At 46.0% G+C, this 22,500-nt stretch overlaps 1 protein-coding gene across 2 annotated transcripts in view; it reads left to right on the top strand.

The window, feature by feature from the left end:
- The window catches only part of atrnl1b (attractin-like 1b), a 302,089-nt gene that overhangs the window by 44,126 nt on the left and 235,463 nt on the right, over positions 1-22,500 (top strand). The window contains exons 3-6 of one of the 2 annotated variants that reach the window (XM_063220554.1): positions 3,875-3,988; positions 8,602-8,730; positions 15,489-15,697; positions 19,264-19,438. In XM_063220554.1, the coding sequence (XP_063076624.1) occupies positions 3,875-3,988; positions 8,602-8,730; positions 15,489-15,697; positions 19,264-19,438 (627 nt within the window). Of the gene's footprint in view, positions 1-3,874; positions 3,989-8,601; positions 8,731-15,488; positions 15,698-15,968; positions 16,030-19,263; positions 19,439-22,500 lie in introns of those variants that run through there. The other variant, XM_063220555.1, reaches the window with a different exon arrangement.

Here is a 22,500-nt window from a genome sequence, read left to right as displayed (position 1 = left end):
TGTCTGCGACGTCTTTTCCATTCTATTTTTTAAAGCCCTTGACATGTGAATTATCCTGCAAAAAAAAGAAAAAAAGGCAGCCTGCCTGCCTCTGTGTGCTTCTGCCTCTCTCTGTCTGTATTACACACTTCACCGCTTCAATCTCGGATATTTGTTTGCCTGCCCTCCCAAATGTACAAATAGCTTAATAACATCACCTCTCCTTCTGCAACCCTTTCTAAACACTCAGCTTTACAGAGGATGGAAAAGCACACACATATGCACATACACACACGCAGAGCGGAAAGGTCAACACTCGGAAAGTATCTGTCGAGCTGGTATGCATAAACCAGGAGATGTTTACTAAAGGACACTGCCGAACAATTGAAGCGTGTCTCTAATGTACTGTGTGCCAAACTCAGAGAAGCTCGTTGAAACAGAACACAGCAAGAAAACCATAACTGGTCATGGGACATCAGTCAGTGAATAGAGGCAACGCTGAAGGTGTGGTGTCACTAGGAGGGCACAGCCTGGCTAGGCCAGACCATAACCTTCGTCAGGCCAAGAACAATACAAACATGATTCTGAGCCCCCGAAAAAACGTGAACTCCTCCCACTTTGTCAGGGAGCAAACAACCATTAGCACACTAAGGGAGGTAGGTCAAGCATACCGTTTGGGAAATGTTAATTGTCATGCTCTTGGTCAGACCAAGTCTCGAAGAATTTTGAAAGTCGATGATAATCAGGCTAGGTCTGGCCAGCGTTGCGAGATGGTTAGATTAGGTTGCCCCGGCCCTATACGCTGTCTCGTCGACGTCGGCAGTGTGTGTTTGTGTTCCACAGACTGGATTAGCCTTTCTGGTGAAACGGAGATTGGTGTATTTGCTTAGCACTCAGTATCCCGTGTCTCACCCTCCTCCTGCCATAGAGGCCCACGAGATGGCCTGCTTCTCACAATACAGGAAGTCACACCTCCCGTTCGAGGAGCTTATCTTGTCCCAGGGAAAACAAATGGAAATCCATGCCATAACCTTTAGGGCAACACGAATCATGCAGTTCAATGTCTGTGTCATACAATGCATGTGGCCAATTCTGACAATTGTGGAAATGTGGGACTTTTGGAAGTTTTATTTGACTTTTGGAAGTTTTTTCTTTTGTTGCAATTAAGTAGACTGTATAAAGTGAAGGCAAGCACTTCCACGCAAACCTGGGTGCTGTACAGAAATAGGAAAGCGAATTAGCAGAGGCAAAGTCTGCTAAAGCATTATGCTCCTATAAAATGAAAACAATGTTTTTAATTGTGATGTTTCAGGCGTGCACCCTGGTACAGAAAAGTCATTGCGTCTACATTCTGGAATCATGCATTTTATTTATTTATTTATTTATTTACTTGTCCCTGCTCTGAAAGGGCAGATGTGAAAATGTGTGCAACTATGCACTAATGGGTTGGGAGTTTTATTTTTTCATTTTATTTCTCCTTTATTTTACTAGGGTAAAAACACATTGAGGCAGTTGCCTCTTTTTCAAGTGGGCCCTAGCCAAAAGAGCAGCAAAAACGCAAAACGCACTCCATAGGACTCACAGTACAGACAGAAACAAACAATTCACAAAGACAACATATCCACAGACTGACACAGATTGAGACATAAAAACATGCAAGACATAACCAAATAGAAATATTCAGGACATAGCAAAAACACGCAAGCAAGACAAACAGAGCTCATCAGTAAAATACACAACAAGGACATAACAAGAAGCATAGACCAATGCAGACACTTACAAGATGAACATAAGACATTCATTGATAAACAGAATCTAGAGCCCGTAGCACAGATTTAGAAGCATGTATAAATAATGTCACCATAGTCTAATTCAGAGACATATGTAGATGTGACAAGCTCCTTTCTGGCTCTAACATTAAAACATGCCTTATTTCTATAACAAAATCCTAACTTCGTTTTTAATTTACGCACCAAATTGGTTACATGAGAATTAAAAGTTAGGTCTTAATCCACTAGAAAGCCTAAATATTTGTAACTTGACACTCTTTCTATTACCTGTCCCTGTAAAGTACTTATTTGAGGCAAGATTTGAGTGTGAGAATTTGTAAATAACATGTATTTGGTTTTGTTTGAGTTCAACACCAGGTGTAGCTTGAGTAGATTTTCCTGATTTTTTAATGAAATCTACTTGAAGTTTTGCCAATGCCTCAGAAGGAGATGGGGCATAGCAGTATAAAATAGTGTCATCTGCATACAGATGCACATTTGCATCTACATATGCACAGATATCATTTACATAGATGGTGATTGAACAATAATGGCCCCAAGATGGAACCTTGTGGAACGCCAATTGTAGAGTTGGTCAGCAGAAGGATGCTGTTTCAAATCCCAGATCCAGTAAATGTGACTATTGCAGCATTCCACTGCTGGAACGGCATGCATTATGGGGCTACGGGGCTAGATAAAGCATCAGTTAAATATAATGTGTATTCAATGTAATATAATTTGATGCACAACCAGCTCCAGTTGAATTGAGTTTCACTGGAGGTTTACAATTTTTAATGAAACCTGCTCTGAACATTAATGGATGATTTTCTACATTTCCAATGTGAATGCTGACACATTGCATACAATACCCATCTGATTGATTGATACAATTGATTGATACCCATCCGATTGATTGTACCTTAACCTAATTTACCTCTCCTAATTTACCTCTCCTCTCATATAAAGGTCTCTTGAGTGCAAACAGGTCTGAGTTTCACATCCTTCTCGCGCTCATTCTTTGCAACCAAATTACAGTAGAACTAAAAGTCTACTACTACAGTAAAGAAGGCGGGTTGCAAATGTATAACACTGAGCACAGAGGGTGACTGTGACATGACCTAGTTTTGGCAACATGTACAGAGGTTATTTTGCACGCTAACCTGCCTAACCCTTTGCCGCAGATATGAGAGCAGTGTGGTAGACGGTAGAGTAACCCAACTGGGCCAAACCCCGTTTTGCATCAGGTTATGCGCACATGACTGAGCTGACCATATTAATGCAATATGTTGTGCATAGAAATGTATCAGTGTATTATGTGATGCATAAAAATCAGCAAGACTGTAGCGATGGGGTCTGGATCCATTTGGCCCATGACTGTGCCATGTGCCCATGCCATGCCATGCCATCGTGTATGTGTCCGTATGGTAATGCCCCTTGTCACTCTGTTGGGCATCTGTGCTTGCCTGAATGGATGACTTGCCCTGTATCTTTTCTGTTGAGCAATCAGTGATTGCGTGCGGTGCATTTCAGGAAAGCATAGTTGTTAGCAGTTAGCAACTTCAGTAGTTGCCAATGGGAAATTGCATCGCAACCAACAAAGTAGCTAACATAGTTAGCAACTACGCTTTCCAGAAATGCACCCCTGAATTGCTTAACAGGCTGACTTGCTGGCTGGCTGGCTGGCTGGCTGGTTGGTTGGTTTGTTGGTCTGTCTTCCAGCCAGTTGACTTGTTAGTGGCCATTGCACTGTTCACTGGCCCGTGAACACAGAGTAAGCCTAGCTGCTGCTTCAGTCTGTCCTCTGTCACTTTCTTTCTCTGTTATCTCTTTCTTTTATCTCTCTCTTTTATCTCTCTCTCTATCTCCATGCCTCTCCCGTCTCTTTGACCCGCTGTCTCTTTCCCCCTTTACCTTTCCCTCTACATGTCTGTCTGTCTGTCTGTCTGTCTCTCCCTCCCTCCCCCCCCCCCCCTCTCTCTCTCTCTCTCTCTGTGTCTGTCTGTCTGTCTGTCTCTCTCTCTCTCTCTCTCTCTCTCTCTCTCTCTCTCTCTCTCGCTCGCTCGCTCGCTCCTTTTCTGCCTCTCCACTCGCTCACCTTATTTCTTCTCTCTCTCCGTCTCCTCCAGCCCCAACGCGGTCCTGAGGCTACGCTTCAACCACTTTGCGACGGAGTGCAGCTGGGACCACATGTACGTCTACGACGGGGACTCCATCTACGCCCCCCTGGTGGCCGTCTTCAGGTGCGTACCTGTCCTTTTCACCCACGCCACACGCCACCTCAACACACACAAACTTTCACTACACCTCACCTCCTTTTATATTTTATACACTCACACACATCCAGAATACATTATAAAAACGTGTGTGTGTAGTACAAAACAATTGCCCACCAAGCTACTTCACTTGACTCTCCTCTCCTCTCCTCTCCTCCCCTCACCTCATCTCTTTTCACTAGTGTGTTTACTTTTTATTTGCTTTTAATTTGTCTGGTGTAAAAGTTCATTATTGGGTCACATTTCAGTCATTCACACATTTATGACAGGGACTCAATATGACCATATTGAGATTTCTCTGTCTTTCGCTACTCATCATCATGTCTCGTACCTCACCTCACCTCACCTCCTCTCACCTCCTTTCTCTGTACCTCACATAGCCACACCTCACCTTTACATTACATTACATTACATTACATTGCATTTGGCAGACGCTTTATAACCAAAGCGACTTTCAAAAGAGGACATAATCATAGCCAACATCATTAGCAAATACAAAGTGCACAGGAAATATACAGAACAACAAGTGCAGATGCAAAGAAGGGTTAGGCTTTTTTTTTTAAATGAAGAGACAACACACAACACACCCACACACCCACATATACACGCATCATGTCAAGAGTCTGCCCTGGGGCTAGGCCAGCACAAGCATTAGTCTAGTAGATACTCACGTCACGTCACCTCACCTCTCCTCTCCTCACCTTACCTGACCTTACCTGATTTGATCTCATCATACATTCACAATGCTTCACCTCAGCAAACCCTTCTTCACCTCACCACCCCTCCCATGAGCAGTCTCTCTGTTTGGCCTGACCTCATCTTGCGTTCCCATACCCCACCTCACCTCAGCTCTCCTGCCATTGCCTTTACCTCATCTCTCCCCTCATTCTCATATCCACCACATTACATTACATGACATGGCATTTGGCGACTTGCAATCGAGGACCAAATCATACCACACAACACTTGCATATACAAAGTGCACAGGAAATATAGAGAGCAATACGTGCAAATGCCTAGTGGGGTTATTGTTTTTTTATGATTTGATTTGAAGCACATTAGTTCAGGGATAAGTAGAGTAGACAGACACACACCCAAACACCCAGATTCAAACCATGCCTTAGTCTACCCATCTCGACTTCTCATACCTACCCAACCATACCCTACTCTTCCCCCCTTTCCTTTCTGCTCACCTCACTTGACCGCAGCCTAACTTCTCCTCGCCTCGCTTCACCTCCGTTCAACTCTCCTCCGTTCAACTCTCCTCTGCCACAGACAAGGATACGAGTACGTTAATTTGTCACTTACAAAGATAAGTGCCACGAAAGCAGAACTGCTTTTTATGCCGATGTCTGTGAACTTGTTGAACTCTGGTTGTTAACAAACTACCATCCTTGTAATGCTGTGTGTGACTGTGCGTGTGTACATGCGTGCGCGAATGCGCGAGGCTGCACTAGTGACTCAGCTACATGCTGCTCTTGATACATCAAGCTTTCTGTGTGGTCACAGTTATCCGGAACGGAGCACAGCGTTCCCTCGAATCGGGCTACTTGTCAAAGTCTGGCCGCTGTATAAACACAGTCAGGGAAATGAAGGATTAAGATTAGGGCTGACGATAAGGGACTTTGATATCATTGGAAGACATCCCATTAGCAGTGATAGTGTCTATCAAAGGTCCTTGATGTTGAGAGAGATTACTGGTTAAGAAATACATTGGCAGTGAAGAAGTGCTGTTCCATGGGTGTCTTCAGTGATTCCCAACCAGGAGTTCAGATGCCACTAGGAGTACGCAAGAACACTGCAAGAGGTACATGAAAAATGTCATGATAACAAATTAATGGCGCTGTCACAGTGGCATAGAGGAAGAGAAATTGCAGCATGAGTGAGAGGGGCACTCATGGTATGATATAATAAGGTGAAGGGGGTACGCAAGGCGAACAAAGTTATGAAACACTGGATATTTGAGCCATGTTGGTGGGATAATTGTGACCGGTATGGTGTAGTAGCAGATTACTCCTCAGATTACACCGGTAAAAAAAAGTAAAATGCTGAGATGCAGTATGTTCATATGTGGACAAATATGGCCGACACTCTGGGTCATGGAATCCCAAAAAGTTCCAAATAAAGCACTGCACTGCACTCCATTCATTTCTTGAGCCATATGACCTTTCCCACGAGGCGAGATCAACTCCCTGGGTGATACATCCCTATGCAAGTGCCGCCCATGGTTACATTACACATGTATGATGTGAGTAAGCTGTCTCAGGATAAAGGCTCTTGATGTCTCCCTATGTATCCCTATGAAAAGTGGCTTTAGTGTTATGAAATGTGAATTTCTATATGTCATTTTATTGTGATCTGTCACGGTATTTTGGTGAGGTCATGTGACCCGGTAATCACTATTTCACCTGTGGAAGGCATGCAAATGTCAAAGTGAACCTGACTAAGCGCAAGGCGAAACACGTTGGTCACCTACACCAGGGATGTCAAACTCAGGCCCGGGGGCCAAATTTGGCACACGGAGCCATTTTATTTGGCCCGCGAGATCATTTCAAATGTGTATTACAGTTGTCCCACATACACCATTAGTGTATAGCGTAACACGAGTTAAACATGAAATTTGCTGTGTCACAGGATGTGCAGACACATTTTAACTAACAAATATGATGGGAAAGAGTGTATGTGAAATTTAAACTCAAGTATGAACATTCATGCACTATTTTAGTCCATTTTTAAAAAGTAATGGTTGAATTCGGCCCTCGACTTCGTTCCAGGTTTTGATTTTGGCCCTCGGTCAATTTGAGTTTGACACCCCTGACCTACACTAAATAAAAAGTAGCAAAATCAAGTCCACCAGTGTGCGGTGATCCTTCTTGTTTACTGTGGCTCTTGATGTCTGTTAGTCAGCCACCTCTGCTGTAGCATCAGTTTAAATAGTTTTCTTTACTCACTGAAAGAAGAAAGTCAGCCCTATGGAGATGGTGAAAGAAATGATCAAATTCAGCTGACGTAAGGCTTTAGTAGAATAAGTGAACTTTAAATAAAGTTTACTTTCAGCTGACTTTGCCTCCAAAAGTGTCTCTCACCAGCCCGCTGAAAATAGATTTGCTTGCTCTAGCATTCTATCGAATTTGGATGGCTAGGGGGATCGCTTGTCTAGACGATGCAGTTCAATGCACATGCAGTGCACATTTGAGAGGTGGGCCAAGTAGATGAAATAATTGGTGACACTAACACACCCCTGTGTATTGTGTGCTGTAAGTGTTTGTGCGTGCATACGTGTACATGTGCGTGTACGTGTACGTGTGTGTGCGTGTGTGCGTGTGTGTGTATATGCATGCCAGGAGGGGTGACCCCTTTGACACCCCTCCACCCCCCATCTCCGTCTGCTTCCGTGTGTGCCATCCCACCACACCTCCTACCACCCTCTACCACAGAACTACACCCCTTCATTCCCAAGCCTAACACTCGGGGCTCTCAATTAAGGTCTTAAGTGGTCTAAATTAACTTTTTCCAAAATGGCTAGTAGTACTAGGCAAACCCACATTCACTACTGCATCAAAGTGGCTAGTTGACTTTTCTACTATTCAAACTGAAATTTCACTAGCATTTGGCTGGTTGGCGGGTGTTGATTTAGAGCCCTGCGAACACTCATAAATGGGGCTCTAAAGTAACTTTTTTCACCACCAGCCAAAATGGCCAGTAGATGTCAATTTTACAAGTCAAACACCCACACAGTTACTACATAATTGGTCAAAGTGGCTCGTAAGTTGGTCTTTTAACCAGCCAAACTGAAATTTCACCAGCTTTTGTCCAGTTATCTGGTGGTAAGCCCTGCTCATAAAGTATCTCTCCCACCCCCCACCCCCCCTCGCTCCCCCAACTAGGCATCATTAAAAGGCTGCACGCATCACACACAGGGGGACGTTCATCATGGCAAATATGCATTGAACATCAGATAGTAGTGCACTCTCAGTGGGAGGTAGCCTACATAACGAACCGCATATAAATGATAGGCCCCTGGCAGTTATGGGGGTACCAACTTGAGTTCAGCTTGGTTCACGTTGGGATACCTTAAACCCCTTGAGTGTGTTTTGTAATCTCTGTTTGATTATGAGCGCAAGTTAAATCTCCACTGAGATGCCTTGGCATGGTCCCACTGGTGGACCAGTGGAGACCTCCTGAGAAGAAATGTTCTCTTGTTTCTCTTCTCTTTTCTCTCTCTCTCTCTCTCTCTCTCTCTCTCTCTCTCTCTCTCTCTCTCTCTCTCTCTCTCTCTTTCTCTCTCTCTCTCTCTGCTGTTGATATGAGGGAGAGGGTTCCTCCCTTCACTATGCTGGATTTGGACCTATGGAGATGGCTGTATCCTGTAATGTGAACTAGTGAAGGTGTTACAATAAATGACGTGTTAAAAATCAAATCTCTCTCTCTGTCTCTCTCTGTCTCTCTCTGTCTCTCTCTCTCTCTCTCTCTCTCTCTCTCTCTCTCTCTCTCTCTCTCTCTCTTCCTCTCTCTCTCTCTCTCTCTCTCTCTCTCTCTCTCTCTCTCTCTCTCTCTCTCTCCCCCTCCTCCTTCTACAGTGGTCTAATAGTGCCAGAGGTGCGTGGTAATGAGACCGTTCCGGAGGTGGAGACCACGTCGGGCTACGCGCTCCTCCACTTCTTCAGCGACGCCGCATACAACCTCACAGGCTTCGAGATCTTCTACTCGTGAGTACCTCCACACTTTGGAAAGTTATGATATATGTGGTCTGTCTGTCGTTGTCTGTCTGTATCTATTTGCAGAGGTGCATCCTGTCACCAAGCTAGGCAGGCAGCCGCTTGGGTCCCCTAAGCCAGTGATTCTCAAAGTGTGGTCCGGGGACCACTAGTGGTCCTCGACAGAGCTCAGGTGGTCCGCGAGGGGATTTCTACTTTTCTAAGACTATATTTGTAATATTAGGATTGTAAATGTGAGCTAGAAGTAAGTGATGTGCATATAATTTAGCACCCGTCAACTGTCAATTCAGTTGGCAGGTGGTCCCTGAACATTTTTTGGGTGACAAAGTGGTCCTCGGTCTGAAAAAGTTTGAGAATCACTGCCCTAAGCCCCTGGATGGTGAATAACAGCTCACACTTTGCTACAGTAGTGGCAGATTTCTTTCAAGCATTGATGTTTCGCTTGGGGCCCCAGCTGAACCTAGAGTCGCCTCTGTCTACTTGACTGTATGGGTGCATCCCAATATGCGACCTTGCTTCCTCCACTTGTGCTTGTGGCCTCGCCACGCCTCCTGGCCCCTCCTCCGTGGAGAAAACAATAAAGTTTCCCAGCTGTCAGCCTAGCCAAAATAATTTTTGGGGGACTATTCTTCATTCATCATCCAGTTTGCAAATGAGAAAATGACTTTACAATTGAGCTTTTGCAAGATATTGAAATATAATGCTGTTGTCAGTGATGTCATCATGACGAGAATCAAGTGGAGGAGGCAAGTGGAGGAGGCAAGGTCGCATATTAAGATGCACTCAGTATGTATGTCTGTCAGTCTGTCTGTCTCTGTTTGGCTGGCTTTCTGTCGGTCTGTGTGACTGACTGACTGTCTCTTTCTCTGCCTGACTGACTTACTGATTGTGTCCACTCCACTCATGAAACGTTCCTGCTCTAACCTTATTTAGCCTGTGAACTCTGTATTGCACTTCACATTTGTAGCTGTTTGTGTCCTCTATTGTAAGTTCCTTTGAGTGAAAGCTTCTGCTAAATGGAATGTCTGTCTTTCTCTCTGACCCTCTCTTTTTTCTGTCTCTTTCGCTTCTATTTAATTAGATTCAATAAAATGATCTCTCTCTTTATCTCTCTATTGCCTTCTGTCTCGCTCAATTGAAATTTGCTTAATTTGATTTAATAGGGCTCTTTCCATCTTTCTTTATCGCTTTGTGTATGTCTCTCTCTGTCACTTTGGATGTAAGTGAGGGGCAAGACACTCAATTGGCAGCATCTCTTAGCATTTCATCATTTCTAAATCTTAGTCACTGGTCATTCAGTATTTATGCCAATGAATACATTTGATAATTGGTGATCGTTAAAAGCAAAGACCGTGTGGAAGATTTGTCACGATTTGCTAAGACATTCTCATCTCTGCATTCCACTTTCAACTACCACACGAGTAGACTGTGGCATTTTCTGCATCACCTGAAACCGAATACAAATACTTTTTCAGGTTGAAAAGCCTCATAGATGCGAGTTGAAGGCTGCAGCCCCTAGTGGACCAAAATGTAATAATGCCAAAGAGACTCATTATTCCCCCTCCGGAAGTCAAGGGATGCTGAGGACCAATTTGAATTCCAATGAGCTTTAATTACTTTCACTTTAAGCCGTTTTACATTTGTTTTAAATGGCCGGCTTGTCACGACTCTAATGGGCCTCATTTGTAAACGACTGTTGGAGTTCATTTTCATCGGGCCGTCTGCAGAGCCATGTCCTTATGACCACTTCCTGAACATTAGCCTAATCGTCTAATGTGAAATGTGGATTATGTGTAGTTCTTCTTGTTAAGTCTGAGGTCCACGGGTACCCCTCCATATTTTAAACTATTGCTGAAGGCCTTCTCCAGCACATCCCAAAGACCTTCAATGAGCTTATATTATTGTAATACGTAATATTAAGGTCTGGATTATTTGGTGGCCTACACAGTACATGTGGTAAAATTATGACTTATGATCCCCCCATGAACCCCTCCAGACACAATTTGAGCCCGATGAATCCTGGCATTGTCATCTTGGAATATGACTGTGTGGTAAAATGCATTGACACAATAGCCTGGTTGTTCAGTATATTCAGGTAGTCAACTGACCTCAGTCTTTGAGCACATGCTGTGGCCTGAGACCTGACAGACTGCATCATTCCCAGATCATTTCCTTAGTGAAATCAAGGTGGCAACTTTTCTTTGGCCAGGCAGTGTACATGTATGCAGGGATCTAAATTAACTTTTTTTTCCAACACCAGTCAAAATGGCTAGTAGATGCTAATCTTACTAGCCAAACACACACTCACTAATGGGTCAAAGGGGCTGGTAAGTCTGTCTTTTCTACCAGCCAAACTGAAATTTCACCAGCATTTGGCTGGCTGGCAGGTGTCAGTGTAGAGCCCTGTATTTATGTATATAAGGCTTGACTCTATCCAGACATGTTTTTTTTACCCGCGAGTCTGCTCTCTCTGTCTGCTGGTATTTATGTCACTCAGAAGCCACGCCTGTGACCTAGGTAGGTGCGACAGCCAGGATAGGCTAACCCACCTCCACATGTTACATATTTGCCATCCTGACAAACAGACATTCTTATTTCATTGTGTGGAATAATCAAGCAGACAGTTATCTGGTTTTCATGCCTCTTCAATGCTGAGGGGTATCCTAAGAAGCTGGTTCAGGAGTAAACCAGGTTTACTTAAGAAGTGAATCATCTAATTAAAATGAGGACTCCAGGCTCTTCTATTAGATGATTTACCTCTTAACGTAACCTGGTTTGCTCCTGAACCAGCTTCTTAGTATAGGCCCCTGGTAGCCTTTGTGTAAGTGCCAGGCTGCCTACTCTAGAGTTTGTAACGCTCCCTCTCTGGCAGACACACTGACGTTTGACTCTGTGTGTTATGACTTTATTTAAAGTGTGGAATAGTCAAAGCAGACAGTCGTCATTTGCTCCGCGAGTCGTTATTCTTGCCTCCTGTCACCTGGTGTTTATGCCACCCCGACACTATAATTATGAGCTTTGTGAATTATGTGCTCAGAAGGCGCTCGCCAGGTCTCCGCCCTTTTCATCACCATGGCAACAGCTTAGCCAGATGCTTATATCGTTACGTATACTATTTGTGTTTTTGACTTTGTGGAGTCTTGATTTATATGCTACAGGTCTATATCTCATTGCAATGACGATATACAAATGGACCCTTCAGTTCAATTGCATACTGCCATTGTCTCATTGTCATCACGTATGTTGTATTAAATAGCAAGTGTGAAATGTGAAGTGGAATGTATTGTCCATTGAATTTGGTCTCCGTTTATGTATAGATCTCTGTGTTATTGCCATTACGTATTGACTGTACACTTTGCAAGAGTGTCCCATACCTGCTTCGAATGCTTTGAAACAAAAGTATCTGTCATGTGAAAATGCCCCATTCCAAACACAATCAGTGCTTAGTCTCCACCATCCTTCCTTCTCTCTTCCTCCCAGTCTCCCTGTTTCTCCCTCCTTCTCTTCTTTCTCCTTTCGTTCTGTCTGTACACCTAGCTCCCTTTTCCATTTCTCTCCATCTCCCTCTCTTGCTCCCTCTCTCAACCCCCCCCTTCCCCATCTCTCTCTCTCTCTCTCTCTCTCTCTCTCTCTCTCTCTCTCTCTCTCTCTCTCTCTCTCTCTCTCTCTCTCTCTCTCTCTCTCTCTCTCTCTCTCTCTCTCTCTCTCTCTCTCTCTCTCTCATATATCCTCTCTATGTCTCATGTCTTGTCCCCTACGTATCTCTTGCTGGCCTGCCTCACCTGTCATGCTGAGCTTGCTATCTGCCTTGCGGAGGGGCTGTGCTGTGCTGTGCTGTGCTGTGCTGTGCTGTGCTGTGCTGTGCTGTGCTGTGCTGTGCTGTGCTGGTGACGTTCCACCCTGAGCTTACTTCTTGTCCAGGGTTGCTGCGGTCGGTCCGCCCTGAGCCTCTTTAATTCCGAACGCAATCACCGCGCCGCATTAGCCGGCCCTGATCCCCTCTCTCCAGAGAGGACGCGTTTTACTCCTGACATGGGCGTGGGCACGCACGCACATACGCACGCACATGCGCACGCACGCACGCACGCACTCACATACACATGCGCACACACATACACACGCACATACGCACGCACATACTCACACATGCACGCACGCACTCACACATGCATGCTGTCTCGCACACATCTACGCTCTCTCACACACGCATGCACACACACACGCACGCACGCACGCACGCACGCACGCACGCAGGCACGCACGCACGCACGCACGCACGCACGCACGCACGCACGCACGCACGCACGCACGCACGCACGCACGCACGCACGCTCACACACACACGCACACATGCACGCTCACACACGCACGCACACATGCACGCTCACACATACACACGCTCACACGCTCACACGCTCACACACACACACACACACACACACACACACACACACACACACACACACACCACACACACACACACACTCTCTCTCTCTCTCTCTCTCTCTCTCTCTCTCTCTCTCTCTCTCTCTCTCTCTCTCTCTCTCTCTCTCTCTCTCTCTCTCTCTCTCTCTCTCTCTCTCTCTCTCTCCTCAATTTTTCGCCTTTCCATCACAACTGCCTCAGTCACCCCTATTACGCCAGCCACCTTAACCCAGGTCTTATCGCAACACTCGTGCATCTTTCTTTCTCACCACCTCCTACTTTCTCACCTCCTACGCTCTATCTCTATCTCTATCTCTCTCTCTCTCTCTCTCTCTCTCTCTCTCTCTCTCTCTCTCTCTCTCTCTCTCTCTCTCTCTCTCTCTCTATCTCTATCTCTCTCTCTATCTCTCTCTCTCCCGCCCTCTCCCTCTCCCTCTCCCTCTCCCTCTCCCTCTCCCTCTCCCTCTCCCTCTCCCTATCTCTCTCTATCTCTCCCTCTCTCTTTCTCTCCCTCTCCCTATCTCTCTCTATCTCTCCCTCTCTCTCTCTCTCTCTCTCTCTCTCTCTCTCTCTCTCTTTCTCTTGCTCTCTCGCTCTTGCCTTCTCTTTGTATTCCCCTCATTCTCTTTACTTTTCTCTTCAACCTCCACTCTCTCTCCCTCTCTAACTGTCTATGTTCTCCCCCCCTCTCTCTATCTTCTTGTGTCTTTCTCTACCTTTCTTATTTGCTTTCTGCTTTCTTTTATACTCTACCTTTTTATACTCTCCCGCTACCTGTTTTCCCCTTTCCTTGTTGTCAATTCTCCCCCTCCTCCTCCTCCTCTTTGTTTCTCCCTGCTTCTCTCTGTCTTCTCTGATCATGTCAAATGGCTTTGTTTATCAGGTGGTGTCTTAGTCTCTCTCCATCACTGCCAATAAGCAGCTTTCTTTCTCTGTTACTCTCATACTGTCATTTCTATTTTGGAGGCTTAGTCTGCATTTTCTTTGTCTTTATACAACCCCAACACACACACACACACACACACACACACACACACACACACACACACACACACACACACACACACACACACACACACACACACACACACACACACACACACACACACACACACACACACACACACACACACACACACACACACACACACCCCAACCCCCCCATTAGTCTCCAGCTCAATGACATTTCACTTATTTGGCTACTCTGAGCGGCCCTGTGCCATGCTCTATGCCCTAGGTTTGGCCCATCTTTCTTTCCTACTCTCTCTGTCTCTGTCTGTTATTCTGTCATTTCTATTTCGGATGCTTAGTCTGTGTTTCCTAATGTTTTCTTCTTCTCCAGCTCAATGCCATTTCACTTTCGCTGCTCTGAGCTCCCTTGTGTCATGCTCTATGCCCCGAGGTCTCTCTTTGTTTATTATACCCAGTGTTGCCGAAGTGTTCCAGTAGTATAAACAAGAAAAGGGTGCTAGCCCATCTTTCTCCATCTCTCTCTCTCTCTCTCTCTCTCTCTCTCTCTCTCTCTCTCTCTCTCTCTCTCTCTCTCTCTCTCTCTCTCTCTCTCTCTCTCTCTCTCTCTCTCTCTCTCTCTCTCTCTCTCTCTCTCTCACCCACCTCACTGTTTCTACTTCCTTTCATAGTCTGACTGCAAAAAGGTACTTCTCATTTTAAAAGTGTTGCGAAAAGTAAAGGATGCCCCCTCCCTTTCAGGACAAACTCTTGTCCGGACAACATCTCGGCCAACATAATAACAAAACGATGAGGATGACCTTTCCACTTCTCTCTGTCTGTCTGTCTGTCTGTCTGTCTGTCTGTCTGTCTGTCTGTCTGTCTGTCTGTCTGTCTGTCTGTCTGTCTGTCTGTCTGTCTCTCTCTCTCTCTCTCTCTCTCTCTCTCTTGCTCTCTCTCTCTCTCTCTCTCTCTCTCTCTCTCTCTCTCTCTCTCTCCATTTCTCTTTCTCGGCTAACTTCTCCCTTGCTCTCCGCTAACTTCTCCCTCGCTCTCTCTTGTCCTCCTTCTCCCTTTCCAAGGAAAAAAAACTTGTGTCTGAACAACTGCTTGGGTCACAAACCATCAAAACGATGATGATAAGCTCTCCCTTCCCCTCTGGCTCTCGCTTACTCTTTCTGTTTCCTCTCTCTCAGGGTGTTTCATTCAAAGGGTGCTTCAAAAAAAAAAGTCATCAAAATAAAAGGATGCTAACATCTCCCTCCCTCACTCTTTTCCTCTTTCTGTCTCTCTCTCTCTTTTTTTGTCCTTCTCTCCCCCTCTATCCATCCCTCCCTTTCTCCCTCCCCCTGTCTCCCTCTCTCCCCTCCTCTCAGGATAAACTCGTGTCCGAACAACTGCTCGGGCCACGGCAAGTGCACGACGGGCAACTCCATCGCGTCGCGCGTCTACTGCGAGTGTGACGAGTACTGGAAGGGTGAGGCCTGCGACATCCCCTACTGCCGGAACAACTGCGGCAGCCCCGACCACGGCTACTGCGACCTCACCGGGGAGAAGCTGTGCGTCTGCAACGAGAGCTGGCAAGGTGGGGTACAGACACAGACACAGACACAGACACAGACACAGACACAGACACAGACACAGACACACACACACACAGACACACAGACACACAGACACACAGACACACACACACACAGACACACAGACACACAGACACACAGACACACAGACACACAGACACAGACACACAGACACACAGACACACAGACACACAGACACACAGACACACACACACACACACACACACACACACACACACACACACACACACACACACACATTCATATAGCTCTGACCACGGCTACTGCGACCTCACCGGGGAGAAGCTGTGTGTCTGCAACGAGAGCTGGCAAGGTGGGGCACACACACACACACACACACACATGCACACATGCACACACGCGCGCACACGCACACACACAGGTAGCTCTGACCAGGGCTACTGCAACCTCACCGGGGAGAAGCTGTGTGTCTGCAACGAGATCTGGCAAGGTGGGGTGTACACACACAGAGACACACACAGACACACACAGACACACACAGACACACACAGACACACACAGACACACACAGACACACACAGACACACACAGACACACACAGACACACACACACAGACACACACACACAGACAGACAGACAGACACACAGACAGACACACAGACAGACACACACACACAGACACACATAGACAGACACACATAGACAGACACACATAGACAGACACACATAGACAGACACACAGAGACACACAGAGACACAGTTGAGTACAGCTGGCCAACATGTTATCCTTAATTCTTAGCTTGTAGTTATAATACTGTCCACATAAATTTGTCACAAATTTTGCCTTCTGGGGGGCCCTCATCAACCTGTAGCCTAGGGGCCCCAGGCAGTCTTAATTCACCCTTGTGTATGCAGTAACTTTCAAGCCTCCCTCCCATCTGTCTTTACACCTGTTCGTTTGTTCTCAACCCCGTCTCCTCCTCCCGCCTCTCTTCTTCACATCTTGTTATCCATCTTTGTCTCTCCGTCGCTCTCATTCTGTCCATCTTCTCTCCTCTCTCCTCTCCTTCGCAACCTGTCGCTCTGTGTCAGTCGCTCACATCATCCCTCCCTCACTGCATCGTATCCCACCTGTGTGTTCTACCAGCGTCAGTTTTGACACCTCACCCCCAAGCTGTATCCAACACGTCTTCAGTGGTGAATCTCTATGCTCAAGGCTTTGTGTGCTGTGGACTTGGCGTTCTGACATCATGCTGCTCTGCTTTGGTCGGGCCACAAACGGCCCCTCCGCACTCAAGAAATGGGGATCAAAATCTGTCCCCGTTGCTGTGTAAACGAAAGACACTTCAGATGAAATGTTATATCGTTTACACTCGCAATCATCCTTGAGTAAAAGGCATTGGAAATTTGAAGATAAGACACCACTTTTGCGTCTTCTGTTTTGATCGTCAGTGTCACTATGTAAACATAGCTGAAATCTCACCACAATTGTGTAAATTGCGTAAATTGTGGGTGGTCTCCAACACGCTCTTCTGTGGTTCAAGTGGCTGCTGTGCATGGACTTGAACTCTTGAACGTTGCTCCAGAGATCTAGAATAACTATAGTAAGTAAGTAAGTAAGTAAGTTTAATTCATAGAGCACATTTAAACAGCAGGAACTGACCAAAGTGCTGTACAGTGTCAGACTAAAATACTAAAATTAAGCAATACTAAGAATTTGATTAAAAACAAGACAAAGTCAGCAGTAAGAATAAAACACATAAGATACAAAAGGCCTTCACACAGTGAATAAGATAAAATTACATGGATAAAGGAAAATAAGTAAATAAAAATAAGGGGGAAAAAAGAAAAAAAAGATGAAACTAGGGAGCAAAGGCCAATATGTAGAAATGAGTTTTAAGTTAAGTTAAATAACTATAGTCACAATCCAGTGCCTCACATTCCACATGACCTGATGTTACCGGCCCCATTCAATCAGCTGATCATTGAACCAGCAAATCACCTTCTTGAATTGGACAGGTAAAACCAGATCATTTGGAATATGTGGCACTGGATTGTAATGAGTTCGGATTTCCTATCACTGGTTGCGTATCATAATGCCTTGAAAGTGTGCGTGCTGTCGCCATCTGCTGGTGAAACTGGAGCACGGCGCCTGCCATGAACGTTAAAGTGCCATGGTAAGCCTGAGGGCCAAACTGACTGTGTTGACACACCAATTAGCCTTCGCTTGAGGTTCTGACACCACTGCACTGTACGGTCACGTTGACAGACGATGGTTTGGTATGTGTCCATTACTGTGTGTGTACGTGCTTGCATATGCGCGTGTTTGTGTGTGTGTGTGGGTGTGTGTTTTTGTGTGTGTGAATGTGAGACTGTGTGTGCGTGCGTGTGTGTGCATGCTTGTGTGCGGAACATGCCCGATGAAATGCAGTCAATTACGTGCCATGCGTGAGTTTTGTCGGTGTTGTCAAGGCGATGAGCGGAGGGTGGCAACTTCAAGCGAGGCGCTGTCATTAACTTGGTCCCTGCGTCACCAGGAGGCTGATGGGGGGTGGGGGTGGCGGTGGGGGGTTGTGGCAACACGAGGTCACTCAGTACACCCATGAATCACCCAGAATAAAATATCACTCACTCATCTAGGCTCCCTCTGTGCAGCTCTTGCTCTTGCAGTCAGTCTTTCTGTCTGTGTCTTCTACTCTCTCTCTCTCTCCCCTCCCTCTCTCTCTCTCTCTCACTCACTCACTCACTCACTCACTCACTCACTCACTCACTCACTCACTCACTCACTCACTCACTCACACACTCACACACTCACACACTCACACACCCTCTCTCTCTCTCTCTCTCTCTCTCTCAGGAGTACATTTCTCTCGCTCTCTATCCCTTCTTTTCACACTCTAATACTATTTCTGTCTTTAAATCTTTCTCTTTTTCTCACACTTTCCTCTTCCCGTCTTTCTCTTTCAATCTCTCTCCTCTCCTCTGATCCTCACTATGTCTTCACCTCTCCATTTGCATTGCTCTCCTACCCCCCCCCCCTCTCTCTATCTCGTTGTCTCTGCACTCTCTCCTCTCGTCCTTCGGTGCTTTTATTTTGGTAATCCCTTATCCCCCTGCTCGTCCACTCTGTCTTTTTTGGCTCTGCAATGCTCCACTGATGGATGTTCCCATGTAACGCTGCACAACTGATGGTCATTTTGTACCCATTTGTTTTCATCTCCTGCCCCCATTTCTTTAGTTCGTTCTTTCTTTCTTTCTTTTTTAACTAATAACTTCCTTTCTCGTTTTTATCCTTCTCTTTTTTCTTCGCTTTTTCTACCTTTTTCATTGACACTCTCTCCCTCTCGCTCTTTTGTCTCAGTCAGTCTCTCTCCCTCTCTCTCTCTCTCTCTCTCTCTCTCTCTCTCTGTCTCTCTCTCTCTCTCTTACTCCCTTCACTCCCATCTGTGTGTTTATATTATTTCGAACATATCATGATAAAAATATGTCTCTCTTTCCTCCTTCTCTCATTCCCTCTCCTCCTCTCTCTCTCTCTCTCTCTCTCTCTCTCTCTCTCTCTCTCTCCCCCTCTCTCTCTCTCCACAGGTCCGGACTGTTCTCTGACGGTGCCTTCTACGGAGTCGTACTGGTTCATGCCGAGCGTGAAGCCGTTCGGGACGTCTCTGGGCCGGGCCTCGCACCGGGCCGTGGTGCAGGAGAAGGTCATGTGGGTGGTGGGCGGGTACACCTTCAACTACAGCTCCTTCCAGATGATCCTCAAGTGAGTGCACGCACGCACGCACGCACGCACACACGCACACACGCACGCACGCACACACAGAAATGAGGTGGAGAGAAAAGGAGTTGTGGGACAGACAAAACAGATGTGGAGACTGTGACGGAGAGATGTGCATGGGAGATGTTGTGCGGATGATGTGTGTTCACAAACCAGATTACACACACACACACACGCACACACGCACACGCACACGCACACGCACACACACACACACAGTACACACACACACACACACAGTACACACACACACACACACACACACACACACACACACACACACACACACACACACACACACACACACACACACAGTGCACACACACACACAGTGCACACACACACACACACACACACACACACACACACACACAGTGCACACACAATGTTAACCCATCGCTACATCCACAGACATCACTGAGCGATGTCAGTCAATTGATGTGTACAAGTGATGCAAGGCCTGAGGGTGCGAGAAGGTTAAAGCTATTTAGTAAAGCTATTTAAAACTTTTGCATGACGAATGTGGATGTAGTTTCAAGCTTGAGACCATTGTGGGGTTGTAACACTATCTTTTATGGTGCACGTTGTGTCTCAATCTAACAACGTGTAGTATTGTCTGTTAAGATTTTCGTTGCATTGTAGGTCACCACGTTAGTCAGAAGGTGTACATTGTGAGAAACTGGACTTCTTTTCGGATCATAAAGTCCGGTTGTTTACAACGTCGCTTTTCCGCCCATCATGTAACATTATGCACTTACATAATCTAAGGAATGAACTTTGTACCTTGTAGCTCTCTGCTCTGTTCACCACCAGGTCCTGGGTTAATGAGAATCGTCCGGTATAAGTTACATTGTACTAAATTCACTACATCAACCCAATGGAATACCACATATTACTTGATGCTTCACACTTTGTAACACTATACCTAAAATATGTTATAAGGTCAGTAGAGCATGTGTGTATGGTAAATTATTCTTTTTTTTGTCCGTTTTGATGCCTCTGGCTGAATTCTCACATGGCCTTTGCTCACGGATGTGTGAAGTTGACCTGCTGTACCTTATGTTACTTATTTTTTTGCATATAGTGTGAAACTATACCTACCTTATGCACTAAATATACAAACCAATTGTAGTTTCTCCCTGCCACTTGCGGTGGTGGTCAAACTAGCAAACACACACACACACACACACACACATGGATTGCAGCTTTATTCTAATTGACAATATATTTTAAAATCAAAATTCAAAGGTTGTTATTTTATTTTCAATTTAAACAGGCCCCCCATAAGTTGCCCTGCCTAGGCTGATTATTTTTTTCCACGGAGGTGGGGCGACGCCATTGCAAGAGGTCACACATCTACATATTTCCACTGATTGCATAAAAATGTAGGTCAAGCTATCTATTCTGTAGCATCAGTGTCAACTTCATGCGACCTGGTAGGTGACCTCTGCCCTGTGTGTGGGGAAAAAAGCACATCAGCCCAAGACTTAATCCCCTTGCTAATCTTCCTACCAGCATCTCAAAGTAGGATTACAACAGAGAGGAAATACGTATCCCAAAGGAAATTAAGCTGTCCAGAAGCATACATCGACAATCATAAATATATGAAATGTATATACCGATAGATTAGGCACATACTGTAGATATGGCATGAGTGTACACAGCTCTTTGGGAAGCTATTGTGGTAGTCTGGAAATCACAGAACCTAGTCTGAACGTTTCAATTTAATGTTATTTGTGTTTTGTGTGGCTTATCAGTCCTTGATGCTACGTCTCTAAAGAAAGATAAGAAATGTGATTCAACAAGTCCTCAGCGTCAGGCTCACAGGAAACTGAAGTGTTTCACATTTTCACCTTCCCTCCCTCCTTCTCTCCTCCTGCCTTACCGTGGCCCACCCCGCATATGCCCGGCTAGCAACGCACACGCGCACGCACGCACACACGCACACACGCACACACGCACACACGCACACACGCACACACGCACACACGCACGCGCGCACACGCGCACACGCACACACGCACACACGCACACACACACAGTCCAACTCACTCATCCTCACACATCTGGTTTGACTCATTAGCTTCTTTCCCGCCGCCCAGGAGGTGTGTTCTTCAGGAGGGCCAGATGGTCATGGGTGAGGAGTATAGCAGCAGGAGAAGGGTGGGAGAGAAAAAGAGAAGGAGAGGGAGAACAAAGGAGGAGGAGAAGACTGAGGAGGAGAAGAACAAGAGAAGAGAAAGACAAGAGAAGAGAAAGACAAGAGGAAAAGTACAGTAGAGGAAAAGAGTGGGACGGGGAGGAGAAGAGGAGGAGGAGGGGAGAGGAGGGAGGAGAAGAGGAGGAGGAGGGGAGAGGAGGGAGGAGGAGGGAAATTTCATTAGAAGAGAAGAGGAAGATGGAGGAGGGAAAAGAGGGGGAGGAAGAGGAAGAGAGGAGGAGAGGTAAAAGTGAGGAAGACTAGTAGTCTCCTCTGTGGATTATTCAGCAGCAGGAAGAGGGAGGGGAATAGGAAGAGGTGAGGAAGGAGGGAGAACAGAGGGAGGTGAAGAAGGAGGAGGCCTGCCATGCAGCATGGGGTTGGGGGGTGGAGGGAACGCAAGGAGATCCCCCTTTTTCTTTTCAAATTCGCTTCTGAAAACGTTCTGCCAAAGCACCAGCAGAAGGAGAGGAGAAGAGAGCAGAGGAGAGGAAAGAAAAGGAGAGGAGAGGAGAGGCGAGGGAGTATAAGTGGGGAAGAGAAGCGAAGCGAAGAGAAGAGAAGAGAAGAGAAGAGGAGAGGAGTATAAGGGAGGGGAAGGGAGGGGAGGGGATGAGAGGAGAGGAGAGAAAATGAGGGAAAAAGGAGAGGAGATGAGTATATGTGAGGAAGAGGAGAGGGGAGGAGTACAAGTGCGCAGTAGGACGTCTCATTAATTTCTATTTCCTCCGAGGACTATTTAGCAGCAGGCGGAGTTGATGGATAGATGATGGAGGGAGGAGGAGAGCAGAGGAAATGAGAAGAGTTGGAAGTTTTCATTTCTATTTTCTCCTCCCAAAACTTTCCT

Source organism: Engraulis encrasicolus, chromosome 17, assembly GCF_034702125.1.
Source record: "Engraulis encrasicolus isolate BLACKSEA-1 chromosome 17, IST_EnEncr_1.0, whole genome shotgun sequence".
Lineage (NCBI taxonomy): Eukaryota > Metazoa > Chordata > Actinopteri > Clupeiformes > Engraulidae > Engraulis > Engraulis encrasicolus.
Note: the sequence above shows the minus strand (reverse complement) of the source record. Positions and strands in the feature narration are given on the sequence as shown.